The following is an 18,476-nucleotide window of genomic DNA, read 5'->3' as shown; positions in this document are numbered from 1 at the left end:
CACCACGTGGGTATCTTCAGAGCAAGTGCCTACTATGTGCTGGACGCATGGTAGTTATGAATCCAGTGTATGCCCTGCAAGGACTATGCTGAAAGACGAAATCTAAACCCCCATACACACATCTGGCAAAGCTTACGGAAGAAAGGCATTGTCCTTTTTTTTTTTTTTCCTAAAAACTAAAATTGGAAATAAAAGGCTCAAACGCACCTCTCTTGGGCTCACCAGGGTGTGTGTGAAGAACCCTGAGCAGGGAAAGTAGGAGGCCAGGGGCAAGGAGGAGGGGATGGGAGGAGAAGAAGGTTGATGACAAGCAAGGTGGAAGGGCAGAGCCGGCAGCAGAGGGATTGGGAGTTTGGCTGGCAAGCTACGCCAGAGGCAGGTGCCAGCTAAGAGTGGGCGGAGGTACCGGCGCCGGGCCAAGCCAGGCAGCAGGGAGGCTCGGCTTTACCTCTGCCTCTAGGAGTCTAGGCGCAAAGACAAGCTCGCCCCGAGGCGCCCCTGCTTCAATTCTCCATTCCCTCCGCTCCTGGCAGCCTGGGGCACGGGAGTCCCTGCCGCCTGCAGGAGGAGCCGCTAGAGCTGTCTCAGCAGCTGCGGAGCGACAGCATCCTTGGAAGAGACGCCCCAGGCTACGCAGACTCTCCAGTCTTTTCCTAGGGGGGCGAGAGCTCCCTTTCGCTCCCTCCAGTGATCGCCCCTACCCGGTCACCAGAGCCAGCCAGCACTCGTGTCCCGGGGACCTTTCCACCTGAGCGGCCCCTGAAGGAGGGGGTCACAGGGCAAAGAGACTCAAATAACAACCGGGTAGCCAGGGAACCCCAACCCCGCGTCTCTACTGGGCGAGAAAGACGACGCTGTCAACACTGTGAGCTTCCTGCACGCGGTCCCCAAGTTCAGGGGAGACACCCTTCCAGGAGGAGCTAATCCCCTGTGTGAGCATTCCAGCCCCATCCGGACTCCAGGAGCTTCTTCCGTCTGCACCCTAAGTGTTTTCCGGGTCTCTGCTTGGGCCATGCCCGGACTGCGCAGGGACCGCCTGCTGGCCCTGCTGCTCCTGGGCGCGCTCTTCTCTGCCGACCTCTACTTCCACCTCTGGCCGCAAGTGCAGCGCCAGCTCGGGCCGGGAGAGCGCCCCGCTGGCTGCCCGTGCTCCGGCCGCGCCCCCTCCACGTCCCTACACTCAGCCGCAGCCTCCCGGGACCCTGGCACCGCCTCGCACAACTTTTCAGGAGCCTTGCCCCGGGTTGAGCATCCCAGCCGCGGCCACCCTGCCCCGCGCTCTAAGCTGAAGGCCCTCTTCGCCCACTCGCTCTACCAAGTCCTGGAGGATCCGCCTCTCCTGGGACCCGAAGACTGGCTCCTGGCCAGCCAGGAGGCGCTGCGGTATTACCGGAGGAAGGTGGCCCGCTGGAACAGGTGAGGACCCTGCCTGGGGGACCCCCAGGCGCCAGACTCCCTAGCGTGACTCTCCACGCCCTATCTACCCATGTCTGTTCCCATCCTGGGCTATGGGAGCTTCACCCTGCCGTCACAGCCTGGCATTAGGCTTCGATCCCCATCTGGAACCCCAGCAGCTGTAGCCGACTTCAGACCATAGTAAGATCTCCATGTGAGGAAACAGCAAAGAAATGCTCGCAGCCACTCCCGTTGAGTTCCCCGGTTCTCTAGCCAGTTACTCTCCTGGTCCAAAGCTTTCTCTGGCCTCTTTCTTTCTCTCTGTCCTGCTGTGGACAGCTGTTGTGTGTGGCTTTTGTTTTCCAGAATGAACTTTGCGAACAGAGAGCAGGGCTGGCTCAAATTTAGCACAGACCTCCGCTCTTTGGTCAGAACTGACTGCCACATTCCCAAAGACCCAGTGTTTGTCCCCTGTCCCTGTTGGGCAACCCCCGCTCAGGGTTGGAGACCAGAGAGGTCACTGGAACAGCAGTTAAAGGCTCAGCTGTCTGATGTGGCCAATCCCTGTTGCTCTCTAAACAGAATCTGTCAGGGTTTTTGGCCAATGTCCCGAACTGAAAGCAGTTTGTTATCTTTTATTATTGTGATGATTTGGGGTGAGGCTTCTGGAGGGGGCAGGGGGCTGGTAGAGGCCTAGGAATTTTGTAAGCTGGAAGCAAAATTTGCAGCTAAATATTAAAGTATGTAGGATAAGTCTAAGAGTGTTTTTACAAGAGTATGTTGGATAAAGTGGGATAAATGTAAGTGTTTTTACAAGAGTGTTGTCGAGATGGTGAGGTAGTGATTACTGGGAGGTCCCCCAGCCTAGAACAGAAAGCCCTCATATGAGTTAAGGACTCTGTTTCAAAGTCCAGAGCTTGTCTGTCACTTGAATCCAGGGTTCCCTGTTCGTGCCACACCCATCTGTTAATACAAGAGATTTCAGAATGAGGTGGCAGGGGTGGTTTTTAAGAGTCCCTCGGGAAGATGAGAAGACTATAAGTCCCAGTTGGAACTCTGTGGCTAGCCCAAAATTTAACTGTTTTCTCACTAATTGGTGGGACTAAAACGTGAGGGGGTGGGGAAGAGTTTCCTCGGATGAAGGGAAAGAGGTTGAAAGGGATTGGCTGACGTCGAGACAGCGAATTGCATTTGCCACCTCCATGCCTGGTGATTTTATATTAGACAGCGGTTCTCAATTCTGTTGCTAATTGCATGCAATAAAAAGATTGCTTCTCAAGTGCCGTCGCTTTCAATATTCCCTTAATTTCATCAATAATGTGGGAGCATTGTGGACCAGTGAACTGGGAAACTTGTCCTTAGAAAAATCATCCAAGAACTTCAGGCTATGGGCAAAGTTGCTTGCGATTGTAAACATGGACGCTTGTCTGCCTAGTCTCATCCTGCCGCCTTAAAGTCCCCTACGTTACTTGGGCCCTGGAGGAGATTCCAGGGAAATATTTAGGGAGAAGAGCAAAATTCTTCCTCGCCGAGCTGAGTAACTGATTTTAAGCTTGCTTCTAACAATGTGTGTAAACACACACACACACACACACACACACACACACACATAATTTACTACCCAGAAATGTTGGTCATTTTAACAGGGAATCAGTAGGGGCTGGGGACCTTTCTTGTTTGTCTGCAGCCGATCACTAAACGTAGCAGTTTCCCAGGTCAAGTCCTATGGGGGGCTCGAAAGTTGAAGCTGTAGATGATTGTGCCAAACCTTGACCTCTGAGACAGAAAACACATTCCCTCCACCTGAAGAGTCCTGTAGCTATCAACAGGGTGACGTCCACAAGAAAATGGGTTATGGTTACACCCACGTTAAAAATGCAGTCGCTCAGAGTATAGCTCAGTAGGTAGAGCGCTTGCCTGGCATTCAGGAAGCCCTGGTTCAGTTTGCAGAATCCCATAAACCAGGCGCACATCTGTGATCCTGATCCTCAGGGGGTTAGAAAGTGGAAGTGCAGGATCCAAGGTCGTCTACTTGCTGAGTTGGAGGTCAGGGCTACACGAGAGCCTGTCTCCAGATACATGGAACCCAAAAGACTTATTGGCTGGTGTAGTTTGACTCTTCAGAAAACTTCTACTGTAGTCACACCATCCCTGACTAAGGCATGTGTCCTGGTGACTATGAGGACGGACGGATGTGTTCATGGACCCCGGAGCAAAGAAGCATCCAGATCCCCGAAGCAGATATTTAGAATGGGCAGCCGCAAGGGAGGCATAAAGAGTAGTCTAGGCAACTGTGGCTTGCACAGACATGCCCTTGCTTGTAGCCACGACCCTGCTAGCATTTTAAAGCTAGCGATATTTAAATGGTGCTTCCCTGACAATAATTACCCAACATTAATTGCTATCCGGAAACAAACCTATCAGCAAACTGTCTAGCACATTAGGAGAGGCAGAGGTAATAACATAGCCAAATCAGCATTCTTCATCCTTTGCCTGGAAGGGAATGTGATTTTTTTTTTTTTTTTGCTACCACATTAAGAAATGACAAAGGGAGCCAACTTCCAATAGGGGGGCATGTAATGGCTCCTTCTACTCCCGACCCCTGAACGTTCCTTTTGGATTTCACACAGTACCAGATGGAGTCTGTGCGCTGTCCTGAATGTCTTGATCCTCATTCCATGTCAGTTCATCGGATGTATTTTAGTTAGGTTGGACTGTGGAAGCGATGCTGTGTGTTGAGTGGGGTTGGCTCCTGGGCAAACCTCCTTATACGACAGTCCTTCCTTGACTTACTGCTTCTCTCTCTCTCTCTCTCTCTCTCTCTCTCTCTCTCTCTCTCTCTCTTATTCGAAGTGCAACCAAGTGTGGTGCAGTCCAAGTTTAAAATGTAATCAGGGAAAGTGTCACTGTCAGGCTGTCAGCTCCTGATCACAGCGAGCAAACCAGTGCCAGGCTCCATCAACCTTGGTGACACCTCTGGCACCTGTCTGGAATATCAAAAAGGCAGGGGGACAGGGAAATGTCAGCATCACTCTTTCAGGCCGTAAACCAATGAGGCAGAACTGTGCCGCACTTGCTGTTAGTCCTTGGCCGTCACGGCAATAGTGAGGCTTACCTGGATCCCAGGTAACCGTTCACATCAGCAGCCATGCTGGCACTCTGATCTTGGAACTTCTGTGGTCCACACTGTCCCCGCCAGACATCTGTTCTTGGACGGACATGTCAAAACTGGAAGGCTTGTCCTGGCCTTTTGCCCGCATATCTTTGGTCAGTTCTTCCGTAATCCTCTGGTCTTGGTGGTCAAGGTCAAATAGGGTCATGCCTGTTTTGCATAGCAACTCCAGCAGCGGGAATACAAGCATAAGTTCTCCGACCTCTGCTTTTCTTCCTGTCTTCCTCCCATGTCAGGAACATGGTACTGGCCTGCAATCACAGAGTCAGTGTCTCTCCATCTCGAGCTTCTACCAGTTCCCCTCTCCTACCTCCTTGTCATCACGGAAAAGAACCCTGGCCCAAAAGTCTCTCTTTAGAAATCACAGCAAAGAGACTGGGCAACTTTTCAAAAATGACAGTTGTTCAAGAGGAGTAAGCTGGCTGAAGTTTTTCTGGGGGAAGCTCTGAGAAGATCCAGAAGCAAGGCAGACAAGAGGAAAATAGAGAGGAAAGGCCAGGAGAGGAAAGAAAGAGTTCTGCTGGAAATAAGAACTGTCTAGTCTAGGAATCTCAAAAGATTAGCTCTCTCCTCCCACAGCTCTGTGCTATGAGCAAGGCACCCTTCCACTCTTCTGCTTTCCTCCTCGGTGTCTCTGTAGGTCTTTCTGGCTTACCTCCAGACCATTTGCAACATCCATTTCTCAAGAGCAGGTCAGCCTTCGGGTGGACAGAAGTCCAGATGAACAGTCACTGACAATGGCCTTCCTCCCAGAGTCAGCAGGACTCTGCTAGCTTTTGTTGGCTTTTGTCTGAGTATTTGTCCAGCAATGCTAGGTAAAGAGAGATATGGCCGCCCAGGATTTGGGAATACTCCCCAGCCTCGACCTATGCATGGTGAACAACCAGAGTGAGGATTCATTTCCATCCAGCTTAATTAGAGCCTGGCTGGGTTGGTTTGGGAAAAGCTATCATCTTGATGGTTTCCCAGACCTGGGACTGCTCTATTCTGCTCAGAATCAGAAGCCGCAAGCAGATGGTTTCTGGGTGAGTTAGTCCAGGAAACCAGTTCAGGCTCCTCTCTCGTTGTACCCTGACTCACTCCCTCAACAAAGGGCTGGATCAGGAGAAGTATCAGTGGTGGTCCTCGAAGGAGGGTAGCACATCCTGCTTCTAAACAGATCAAAATGAAGACCTTTGCTTGGTCAAGAGTCCGAAGCCATGCCATTATTTCCTGTCCCTGGCTGTCTTCTCTCACCTCAACCATTTTCTCAATGATTCTGGAAATTCAAGTAGCTATTTTTATATGTGTAAAAACACACACACACACACACAGTTGATTACTCTGGCCTCAAGGTTCGGTAGAAGTAGGTACATGTAGTCAGGAGATTTCCTAGATGGGCTCCAAAGATTTCCAACCCTGGTATATGCGCGCACGCACACACACACACACACACACACACACACACACACACACACACACACACACACATGCCTACCCCTATCAATTCCTTTTGTGTCTGCTCTAAATATATTTGCAGATGTCCCAGGACAGGGGAACTCTCTGATGGGGCTGATGCCAACACATAAATCCCTAACTCAAGATCCCTTGAGTTTATGGACAAAGAGGAAACCAGAGAGTTTGACTAGTACTACTGACTTGAAGGGGGCAGGGAGCATTTGGCAGGGAATATAAATGACCTTTAAGAGTCCAGGTTGGCCCCTGCTGACACACAGCAAGAAGACAGAAATTTAGGTCCTGCGACCAGGAAACGAATTCCCACTCTCAATGGGAAAGGGTCTGGCAACAGAGGTTATACCCCATGCCACACTCCCCAGAGCCTCCACACAAGAATTCAGATCAATCGGGACCTTAACTTCAGCTCATGCAGGTCACATATCCACTGAGAGCAGGGCCTCTGCCCTCCAGAACTGGGAGGTGAAGTAGGGCGGGGAGGTGTTTAAGCTGCTGGATTTGTGATGGTTCTAAGGACTGTGATAAGTGAACACGGTGCTTCCCTTTGGTCTACTGAGTGGAGGAAACAGGATGAGAACATTATACAAAGCAGTCCAAGTCAGGCACATAGTCAACCATACCAGGCTTTCCTTAGAGTTGGGTCCAGAATCGTGTCTGTAACTACCAGCTCCCTAGCCCTCCCCCTGTCCGGTACCCTTTGACGTCCAGAAGCCATTGCCTGAACTCTTCAGGATTGTCCTCTCTGACAGCACCCTTACTGGTCCTTCTGTGGCTGTATGCCTTCTGACACACATGCCACAAGGTTTTACTTGATCATCTGCTATGCCCAACCTTCACTTCATGGGTCTTGGAGGGAGGCGGGAAGATGAATGGCCCCTTGCTCTTGGCACTGAAAGCTTGCCCACAACCACACACCATACCACACACCCCCATACATCTGTTTCAAGGTTTGCCATGGGGTAGATCTCAAGTAAACATCTGTGGAATGCATAATCGTGAACAGATGACACCAAGGCTTAAGGCTACCAGTAGATCGTCTCCTACTGGATAAAATAGATCCCAGCTGTGAAGTCACCCCCACCTGACTCGCTGACGCCTATGAAAATCTGAAGCGAAACCAGCCCAATGAGCCAACGTGAGGTTTGCATCTGGGTTCACTTCCCATGGTAGGAGCCTGAAGCAAGTCAAGTTCAGACCTGAGAGCCAGGCAAGAAGGAAAGTTGAGAAGGTGTCATTTGCTGGGATGAAGGACTTTCTTCAGCATCTTAGGCTTTCTTAGGAAGAGCAGCCAAGAAGCCTTGCATGGAATAAAAATGGGAAACGCGGGGGCTTTGACTGTGCCAAAGCGGTCCCTGCCCTGCCCCTTGGCAGGTGCCCACCTATATTTTTCTTGTGATTATTCATTAAGCTGGAAGCTGATGAGAAACTGTGGGTCCTGCTGAAGTACGCCTGCGTACGGCTTAAAGCCCAGCGGGGGTACCATTCTAAACAGCTGTGGCTTTAGTGGAGCAGAAGTTACTGGGCACAAATGACTACCTGTTATCATAGGCAGGCACTCGTGTATGTGCCTAACGAAAACCACAGTATGGAAAATACACTTAGCTGTTTGTGCCGCCGCTTGGCACAATGTCCTGGGGCTGAAAGTGGGAAATCGGGCCAGAATTGAGTTTGTGGGCTATGGGGAGAGGCCAGCGTCCAAGACTTTCCATCTGTAAAGCCTGGCTTTAGGGTCCAAGCCCTGAGGGCAGCCAGGAGAGTTTGGCTGGAGCAACAAGAGACCAAGTGGAGTCCCAGCGAGGGCCTGTTTTATTGAATTCACTAGTAATAAGCCAGATAATAAATTTGTGGTGCCACAGGAAACAGAGCAGTGAGGAACTGTGGTTCCCAAGAAGCCCTGTGTCTGTAATAAACCCAGCAAAATACAGAAATGCTGGCCAAGGGGCTGGAGAGATGCCTAGGTGGGGAGAGAGCCCTCTGCACAAACTCAGTAGGCTCAGTGGTGCACGCCTGTAATTTTAACACCGGGGAGGCAGAGACAAGGGGGACTCGCTGCCTCGCCACTCTAGACAAATGGGTGAGCTCCAGGTTCAGTCAGAGAACCTGTCTTTAAGAAATATAAAAAAAAAAAAAAAAAAAAAAGGAAAGCAATTTAGGAAGATACCCAATGGTGACTTATGACCTCTGTATTCATATGCAGGTTCGCGCATGGGCGTGAGTGCATTGATGCATGCGTGGGTAGGTGTGCATGCATACGTACATCTGTCTGTCTCTGTGTCTGTCTGTCTGTCTCTCTCTCTTTCTCTCACACACACACACACACACACCACACACACACACACACACACACACACGTTGGCATAGAAGAGTATATCTGAGAAACTGGATGACAAAAAGTACGGTGGCCTGGAGTTATTTTACCATACGGGGTGCCAAACCCAATCTAGATCCCCCTTGCCAAGCACCCACTCCACCATTAAGCCCAAGGCATACACCAAGGAAAAGCAAAGCTGTCCATCCACTAAGCTAAGCGCAGCTCTCAGACACTAAGCCTGTGTCAGTCACCAGCACTTGGGTCATAGGTAAACATTTTTGATGATGCTAACCAAACCAAAATCTACACACAGGAACAGATCATCTCTCCTGGTCTACCAAGTCACACGTCTCAGGGGAAGTCTCAGCTTCAGCGGTTGAGATGGGCGTGTGTAGCAGTCTGGTCCCTTTTTCTCTTTAACAGCAGAAAAGCCACAGGTCCTGTAGGAAGAGGGCAGATCTGTTCTCACAGCTCAGCTCACGGTCTTTCTTACCCTGAGAATAACGCACCACGGGTGGTGCTTATTTCTGCATCCTGTGCTCCCCTGAGCACTCAGGAAAGGAGTCAGACTGAGTGACCCCAATTCTGTAATCAAATCTAACCTCTTATATTAACCAAAGTTTCGTTGCAGGGGATTTTAACTGGGGTCACTGTTATCCCACTGAGTTCAGGTAGGATCCACATTTTTCCCTTGAATTATGCAAATTTGCATTCTGAGCATATGTTCGCCCTCTTAGGAAATAGTTCATTATACTTGCAAAGTACTCCTCGCATCCATCAGGCTACTTTGGTTTCAGGAGCCAGAAATACAATTCAAGGTGGCTCAAGCAGGACTAGGGAACAAACGTAGAAGTTCAAGAAGCCAAACCGGAGGAGAGGGCCAGCAACTCACAGTAGAAGCAACCTTTGGCCTGACCCTGTTCCTGCTCAGCACAGCACCCTTGCCTGTCTCCACCCTTCCTGTGTCCGTTCTTACTGTCCAGAGCCGTTCTTTCCACAGACCGACAAGAACCAGAGGTCTCTTGGCTCTCCTCTTTGAACCTCCTTAGCTTCCCTGCCTCCTAGATGACATAGCTAGTCTCAATCCTTCCATGAGGTAAAATAGTTCCTCTCCCCTTACTCCTTTAATCTGTTTATACAGGTAGACTGAAAGTCCTGCTTCTTCTAGACGCCCCTCCTTTGAAGTCAGAAGCTCAAAACCGGCTCTTTATGGTTCTCTTATTATATAACACTAATCGTCAGGGCTGGAGCTCTGGCTCAGTACATAAGCATGCTGGCTGCTTTTTCCAGAGGACCAGGGTTCAGTTCCCAGCCACCAGCACTGCATGGTGGCTTACAACCATCTGTAACTCCAGTTCCAGGGAATCCTCCAAGGACACCAGACACTCACCTGGTGCACATAAATACATATAGGCAAGCGTTCATACCCAGAAAAACATTTTAAAAAAATAAATCTAAGTTAATAACAATGTCCAAGGCTAACAGATGCTGTGGTTGAAGGGGTTAAATATATATCCACTTCCTCTCTTAATAACAAATGTAACATTTAGAAGTTGGGGATTTAGCTCAGTGGTAAAGCGCTTGCCTAGCAAGCACAAGGCCCTGGGTTTGGTCCCCAGCTCCGGAGGGGGAAAAAAAAAAAAAGAAACAAATGTAACATTTAGAAACAATGAGGAGGGGTGGAAAGAGGGGACGATGCCATTGAGATGTAAATAAGAATCTATTTATTTGGAAAAAAGGAAACAATAACAAAGACTTGTTTCTCCTTATGAGGTTTATTAAGAGTTTGTGTTCTGTAACAGAATTTCCAGAGAACACTGTCTTTCCGTTTCTCTGTTGGACATTGGTGATTTGGGCTGAGAATGCCTCACTCACTCCAAATGCTCAAGGCTGAAAACATTTTGGGTTTCGGACATTTTTATATAGAATGAGAGATGTAGGGGTTGGGTACGTGTCTAAACACATAGGTGGCTTTGTAACACCTGTGTCCTGCACACATAGCCTGAAGGTAACTTTGCACCAGATGATTAGAACGCCTGGTCTGACCGTGTTCCGCCACATGACATCAGTTAGAGAAAAAGTCGCTGCCCTCCTGTCATAGCAACACTGAAAAATTTCCAGATAGGGTGTCCAACCTATAATAATTGTCAGCATTAAAACCATGAACATGTAGAGCCAGCTATGTAACTAGTTTCCTACTGAACAAGACTGTTCTGAAGCTGAACATGACGCACGTGCCTGTAGCCTATTCACTCAGGAGTCTGAGGCAGGAGGATCCCAAGTTCAAGGACAACCGGGGCTATATAGCAAAAAGAGAGAGTGAAGTCTCCAACAAGCAAAGTATTAGTTATACAGCCAGTAAGACTGGCCTGAACAGCCCCTTCCAAAGCCAACAGACAATTCACAGTTTCTTAAGTGCAGATGCCCCTACAGTTTCAGTTGCCTCTGCATAGGGCCTGTGGGGGGTTGAATAAAAATGGCTCCCATAGATCCATAGGGAGTGGCACTATTGGGATGTATGGCTGTGTCGGAGTAGGGGTGGCTATGTTGGGGGCACCACTAGGGGGGTGAGCTTTGAGGTCTCAGAGGCTCAAACAAGACCTAGTGGCTCATATCCTCTTCCTGTCGTCCGCTGATACAGAGGTAAAACTCTTGGCTCCTTCTCTTACTTTAGTCCATTGGAGTCCCCTAGCCCATAAAATTCTGCCAACGCACATTGAAGTTGGATCTTCCTGCCTCAATTAATTTAATCTAAAAGCTACCTCACTCACCTGCCCAGAGGTCCATTTCTTGGGTGAGTCTAGGTCCTATCGTTATTAACCATCACGCCATTAAATAAATAAATAAATAAATAAATAAATAAATAAATAAATAAATAAATAAATAATAATGGCCTCAGTGCACCTCCATGGCCCCAAAGCAATATGGAGGAAAAGTGTGTGTCCTATACTTACAATTGCAATGTTACTTTAATGTATAATAATTTTTAAGGCTGTACCGAGAAACAATGAATGGGTCTCCTAGGACAGTTTGCTATCGGAAGACAAAAATCCATGAGGTAGATTTCCTACTATAAATGTTTCTGTCCTCCCTATCCTCAAGCTCTCTACGGAGACTCTTCACAATCCACGCAGTCCCGGCTGGGTGCCTGAGACGTCATGCTTCTAGCCATTTGGAAGCCTTGGGACCACCCTGCAATTCCCAAGCACGGGGGAATCAGGCACTGTCTTTGTTACCGAGGCTGCTGTAACATGTTGCATCATCTGTGCCATTGACGGTGCCTTCAAACAGCACCCCTTTGCTCTGGAGCGATGCAGCCTGGGTGCCAGCCAAAAGCCTTCCTCCAGAGGCTCCAGGGAGGTTTGAGTCTTGCTTCTTCCAATGTCTAGGAGTCAGTGGCACACATGAACACCTTATAATGGGCTTCATGGCCACATCTCTTCCATGCTTATGTGTACCTGTCTCTTCTGCTGTCTCTGTGTACCTGTCTCCTCTCCTGTCTGTCTGTACCTGTCTCCTCTCCTGTCTGTATGTACCTGTCTCCTCTCCTGTCTCTGTGTACCTGTCTCCTCTCCTGTCTGTGTGGACCTGTCTCCTCTCCTGTCTGTGTGGACCTGTCTCCTCTCCTGTCTCTGTGTACCTGTCTCCTCTCCTGTCTGTGTGGACCTGTCTCCTCTCCTGTCTCTGTGGACCTGTCTCCTCTCCTGTCTCTGTGTACCTGTCTCCTCTCCTGTCTCTGTGTACCTGTATCCTCTCCTGTCCATGTAGACATGTCTCTTCTTCTGCCTTTGTGTATCTGTCTCCTCTCTTGTCTGTGTGTACATGTCTCTTTGTCTATCTTTCCCTTCCAAGACTCTTGTCATTAAATCCATGACCCATCAACATAATACAAGATTATCTCTTCTCAAGAACTAATTTTCATCCACAAAGAGTCTTTTTCCAAAGAAAGACGTGTTTACAAGCTCAAGGGGAGCGGGTCAGAAATGTATTTGGGAAGTCACCATTCAGCCCTGGATATGTTTCATTACAAATACAAACTCTGTATAGTGGCCAATTTAAATGGGTTTTTGAAACCTTTTTGATAAAACAGAATCAAATATTACCCATCAGATAAGCTTTCAGATATATCATAAAATAATCATGACTGTTGCGATATAAAATAAAAAAAAAAAAGAGCTGAAAATTAGGTCAAAGAGAAAATGAGATTCAAGATCAGTGGATCTGGGTATAAGGAGTTTCTCATAGTCTTTGCCAAGAAAAATGCCAGAATCAGTTCTGCTTATAAACCACTAGCCATGTCTATAAGACAGAGGCCCACAAAAGCACATCAATTCCTCGAGGTGACTCAGCAAAAGAGTGTCATCCCAAAGCCCTCCTGTCTTAACCCCCATCACTATCACCACCACTGCCACTGGCACTGTCACCACCACCACAAGTCATAATGTTGCATAAGAGCTGCCATACTCCTCCACATCCTTAGGGCACCCCCCCCCAAGATGGCCCTCAGCATCACGTCTTGTGGAATTATGTTCACCCAGACCCATGGCTGGGTCCTTATCACACCAAAGGAAAGAAGGTAAAGTCTTGATGCTACAGGGCAGTGGACATCAGCCATCATTTGGACCATTCTCCACGAGTCTTATCTTTTCTTTTTTTTTTCTTTCTTTTTTTTCAGAGCTAGAGACCGAACCCAGGGCCTTGCGCTCGCTAGGCAAGCGCTCTACCGCTGAGCTAAATCCCCAACCCCCGAGCCTTATCTTTTCAATGGAGCTTCCGATCTCGACACTTGACTGACAGCTGCATTAAGCTAAAACTCCAAGAGCGCCTGGACTGCAGCTTCTCAAGGTTGTCATTCAGTGCAAAGAAACAGAATCAGAAATCAACTGAAGTGGGACATAGGAACAAATGGTTCTGTCGTAGGTCGTAGAGTTAAACAGGCAAGAAAGTGAACTCAAAGCCACTGACCTCTGTCCAAAGAGAAACCAAAGGTCCCCAGGCCAGCTAGATTCTTCTCAGACTTCACTTTCAAGTCTGCTGTAATAAGACAATGTGTAATTAATCAATCAATATGCCATGGATGTGGCTGCAAATTTAGGGGCTGGGAAAAAGTTAAATCGATTATAATCAGATGAAAACCTGATCAATAACGTGATCGTTGACTGCCTGATGTATCAGTGGCCTCTCCAAGATAAACTCATTACAAAGCGAAACAACCAGATACCCCCATTGGGCAACATTCTGTACTGCTGTTAGTTCTAAACCCATTAAGAGATAGAAGTCAGCCAAAAGCTTATAAGCTTGGATTTATACATTTTTGTATTATATCTGTACAAGCCATGACCCCCTTTCTTTGGCAACCATGGAGTCCATGATCTACAAAGACGATTTATACTTTGTGATAGTAAAACCATTTCATCTATATGCATGAGAAGTACATCTTCCCCGATCTCCTGATAAGGAGCTCTGTGCTCCTCTCATTGGAAACATTACCTACTGACAAGGTTATGATTTAATGAGCAGGTACACCAGAAGAGCTCAACTCTCCCAGAGTCAGCCAGCTAACTCTTCCACTTGTCTAGGTCACCTTTTCAAAGAAAAAAATGTTCTATGTTACCAACCAAAGGGAATCCTGGGTGTTTCTTTTCCCCAAGCCCCATTTAACTTTCCAACACAACTTGTTACAGTCTTGTTTATTGAATAACCTCACTGGATCCTAGGCTTCCTAAGGATTTCTTGGGTTGAATGAGGGTTCCACATTTTAACTCCTGGGTCCTGGGACTAGCATCTCACTCTGGGAAGCAGGGGGAGTCATTTAAGTAATTAAGTCAAAAATAACTTTTGATTGATTTAATTAAGTTAAAATGAAAGCTCATTGTAGACTATCAAGATGCCTCCCCACCCCCACAAATCCATTGCCAAGCGTCCTTATAAGAGAGAGAGTAAACACAAAGGAGGTGGCCATGCAGACAGAGACTGGAATGAGGTGTCCAAGATGACAATCATGGTCACCAGAAGCTGGAGAAACAGAGAAATAGACACTCACATAGAGCCCCAAAAGGAGTTCAGCATTACTGACATGTCTTTCAGACTCTTAGATTCAAGCTGTGAAAGAATATGTTGTTTCGAGCCACCAAATTTATGATGACTACCTACAATAGCCAGAAGACATTCATAGAAGGGTGAAGGTGTGTTTGTTCTAGTACCTAAAATACCACTTGTACAGCATAGGTGTTCATAAAATATCAGATAAGTGGATGGATGGATGGATGGATGGATGGATGGATGGATGGATGGATGGATAAGTGAGTGAACGAGACAGTTTAAGGGGCTCAGTAGGCAGTTCCTGAGCTCCATTATGGCTGCCCCGTATGTGCTGTGTAACCTGAGGCTTATTTCCTGGAGCCTGAGTTTCTCTGGTCTGTGGAGGAGGGTGTAATATGAATCCAAAGGGGAGCTGGGATTCCCTCAACACTGGTTTCAACACTGAGTCACCAGTAGTGAAAGACCACCAGCTGGTTTTCCGCTAGCATTCCATGTGAGTTATTTGGTTCCCAAGCAATAGTCGGCCCTCTCCGTTTGTGTTTGGTGGTTGGGTTAAGAGTGAAGAAACAATGTCCGTGGTCTCCCATGCCAAGAAAAATTCACCCACACTTGCAGGCTGGTGATTGCCCTTTGTCTGACTTAGACAGAGCTGACCCTTCCACAAAGAAAGTAGGGAGCAATCTCTCCCGCAACGTTCAATGTCAAATACCTAGAGCTTGGAGGTGGATAGAGAACATAGAGTAATCTCTCGCTGTAGTGTGTTCACGTGTTTCAGAAACATTTTCTCCATCCATCCATCCATCCATCCATCCATCTATATATGTATCTATGTGTCTTTGTATTTATCTATCATCTGTCCTCTATCATCAACTACCTATCTATCTGTCATCTATCTATTTCTATCTCCTCTTTCTGCAGATTTTAGAGAGCTCCCTCTCTTTGACTAGCAAAACAAGCTGACCTCGACTTACGAAGACCTTTTCCCTCAAGCCGTACCTCTATGGACCTTGCCATACAGAGGAGGCAGCTGACATATGACAGCTCTTCCTGCTTGGGACAGTGTTAAAACAGTGTATCATTTAACCCTCAGAACTCCGTGTGAAGGTACTCTTGTTATCTATATATTCAGACTAAGGAAAAGGCTCATTCAGGCTCGGTTACACAAAATAGCTAGACTTCCGTGTCGGGAGATGTTTTGGGCACAGGGAGCCAGGTCCTTGTACTGTTGCTATAAGAACCTGAGTCCATCTCCAGAATCCACGTAAAAGAAAAGTGGGGGCTGGGTGGAAGGTGCTGATCTCAGTGCTGGGGAGGTGGAAATTCCTGAAATAGATTCCTGAGCTTTCAGAACATAGCCTCAGGTCAGTGAGGGACCCTGTCTCAAGAGCTAACAAGGTGGACAATGTCTGAGGAACCATAGACTGTCCTCTGGCTCTCACAAACATACTCACATGTTCATGCATACACACACGCTCCTGCAGACACACACACATACAGAGAGAGAGAGAGAGAGAGAGAGAGAGAGAGAGAGAGAGAGAGAGACATAGAGAGACACAGAGAGAGACAGAGACATAGAAAGTCAGGGACACAGGAAGACAGAGACATAAACAGACACAGAGAGCAGAGACAGACAGACAGACAGACAGGCCCATAGAAAGACACAGAGACAGAGACAGACAGACAGACAGACAGACAGACATGCGATAGAAAGACACAGAGACAGAGACAGACAGAGAGACAGACAGACGGACATGCCCATAGAAAGACACAGAGACAGAGACAGACAGACAGACAGATAGACAGACACGCCCATAGAAAGACACAGAGACAGAGACAGACAGACAGACGGACAGACAGACAGACAGACGGACATGCCCATAGAAAGACACAGAGACAGAGACAGACAGACAGACGGAGACACAGAGAGACAGAAACACAGAGAGAGACAGAGAGACATCCAGAGAGCCAGACAGAGACAGAGATAGACACAGAGGCAGAAAACACACAGAGAGAGAAAGAAGAGAGACAGACATAGAGGCAGAAGACAGATACACAGAGAGACAGACACACAGAGAGAGAAAGACAGACAGACAGACAGACAGACACACACACACACACACACACACACACACACACACACACACACACACACACTGGGTTGTTTCAGTTCAGACATTTTCAACTGTAGACCTGAAATGTAACACTGAGTTCAACTTCATTTCAGCCAGGTCATAGAACCAAAGACCAGATGAACACGAGTTCAAGAGGCATACTGCCCAGTTGTCTGGGGCATCGATTCTCCTCTTTGAAGCTCAGACATTAGGGAGGCAGATTTATTTCCATGGAAGTGTAAGCTGTAGTAGTCTGTGTTGATAGTGGGTCAGTACTGGTGGGATCTCTGGATCAAATTCTGGTGTCCTGGGGGCGGGGATTTAGCTCAGTGGTAGAGCGCTTGCCTAGCAAGCACAAGGCCCTGGGTTCGGTCCCCAGCTCAAAAAAAAAAAAAAAATTCTGGTGTCCTGCTTGGAGTCTGTCATAAGCAGGAATTTGTCATAAGGCCGGTTGCTGACAGTGCCACAGCCATTGGCACCAGTTCCTGGCTCCCAAATCCTTACAATGGAGAGAATAAAACCATGCTGATACCATCACGAGCTCCAGTGAGGTTTGAATGGGTTAAAATTGCGATGTTACCTAAACAGTGTGAGGAATAAAGTCAGGGTTGTGTCAAGTTTACCCATTGCCTTTGTTCAGACCCATTCCGGGTCTCTGGTTGCTCTGAGATTTGATTCGTCTATTTTCCTCATCGGGACAGAAGTCCCTGTGGTCTGCAGCCCAAGGACAGTCTATGATGTGCACATTCTCATTTGGGTCCCTCTCCACAAGCCACACCACCCTCTGGATAGGTATTACGCAATAGCTGAGCCAGGGCTGTGCACGTACAGGGTCAGGGCAAGGCCAGCACCAGGCAGTGAAGAGGCCCCGTTGCAACACATCCAGATTCCAGCTCTTGGGGAGAGGAAGCAACGTGTCCTCGTCACCGAGGGAGGACTATGCGTCAGGAAACGGGGACTTTTTTGGTAATCATCTCACTAAATGTCCATGCCGTTCTTGCTTTTTCAAACAGCAAACGGATGACAAACCCCTGTGTTTCCCCACACCACAATCACTGTGTGCAGGAAAGTGGCATCAATCAGCTTCCTTATTAATGTTTTAGCGCACAAAAACGTTGGGTTTCATTGTGTTCCTTTCGCAAGGGTGTATCATTGCCTGACACTCAGAGTCACTCATTAACTTCCCCTGTGCCCTCTGCATAGGATATGTAAACCTTAGTTCCACATAGGAAAGGGAGCAGACAGTGTGTCCTTTTCCCTTCCTGTCACCCTTTCTTATTTCCTCCCGCCCTGACTCCCCACCAACAGTCCCCCTTCTACTTTTATGTCACTTTTTAAGTCTAGACTCTGCGCATGGAGGCACGGTTTACCTATCGTAGCACGATGCCGTCCACTTCCCGGCAATATTCTTGCGAATGACATAAGTTAATTTTTCTTTAGCCCCCGTGTAGGTGCATGCGTATATCTGCACCCCATTTTCTCCATCCATCTGTTGATGAGCATCTGGACTGGTTTCCTATCTTGGGGCTAACAGAACTGTGGGCAGGTGTCTCCGTTCTAAGTACTGGATAAATACCCAAGTGGTATGGCTGGGTCGTGTCTATTTTTAGTTTCCTGAGGCTGATTTCCATAGTGGCTGTGCTAATTTGCATCCCCGTCAAATTAAATTCTTGACAAGGCATCAGTTTCTCTCAAGCTACTGGGGAAGAGCGGGAAAGGCTGTGGTCAAAACCCAGCTTCATATTAAGCTTCCACTTAACCGTTATTACTTCTACTTGTGGACCTTAATCCTCTTCCGGGTTGGAGGGTTCTAGAGTAAGATAATCTATTCAAATGGCCCAAAACTCTGCCTTCAAGGAGTGCTACACAAATGTGCAATATTGATGGCGTTAAGTTAAAAGAAATCCTATAGCAGAGGCATTACGACGCATAGCCGTAACGTGTGTGTGTGTGTGTGTGTGTGTGTGTGCCTGATGCCAGGCCAGTGGGT

General features: G+C 47.9%; 1 protein-coding gene across 3 annotated transcripts in view; it reads left to right on the top strand.

The window, feature by feature from the left end:
• Positions 1-324: 324 nt before the first annotated feature.
• Positions 325-18,476, top strand: part of Fam20a (FAM20A, golgi associated secretory pathway pseudokinase) — a 60,378-nt gene continuing 42,226 nt past the window's right edge. Inside the window, exons 1-2 of one of the 3 annotated variants that reach the window (XM_039086178.2) lie at positions 1,295-1,416; positions 15,294-15,479. Coding sequence is in view for 1 of the 3 variants with exons in the window: in NM_001012237.2 (NP_001012237.1) it covers positions 1,013-1,416 (404 nt within the window). In the remaining 2 variants the exon portion in view is untranslated. Of the gene's footprint in view, positions 1,417-15,293; positions 15,480-18,476 lie in introns of all 3 variants that reach the window. The other 2 variants (XR_005489861.2, NM_001012237.2) reach the window with 2 other exon arrangements.

Source organism: Rattus norvegicus, chromosome 10 (genome assembly GCF_036323735.1).
Source record: "Rattus norvegicus strain BN/NHsdMcwi chromosome 10, GRCr8, whole genome shotgun sequence".
Lineage (NCBI taxonomy): Eukaryota > Metazoa > Chordata > Mammalia > Rodentia > Muridae > Rattus > Rattus norvegicus.
This window is presented reverse-complemented; position numbering and strand designations above follow the sequence as displayed.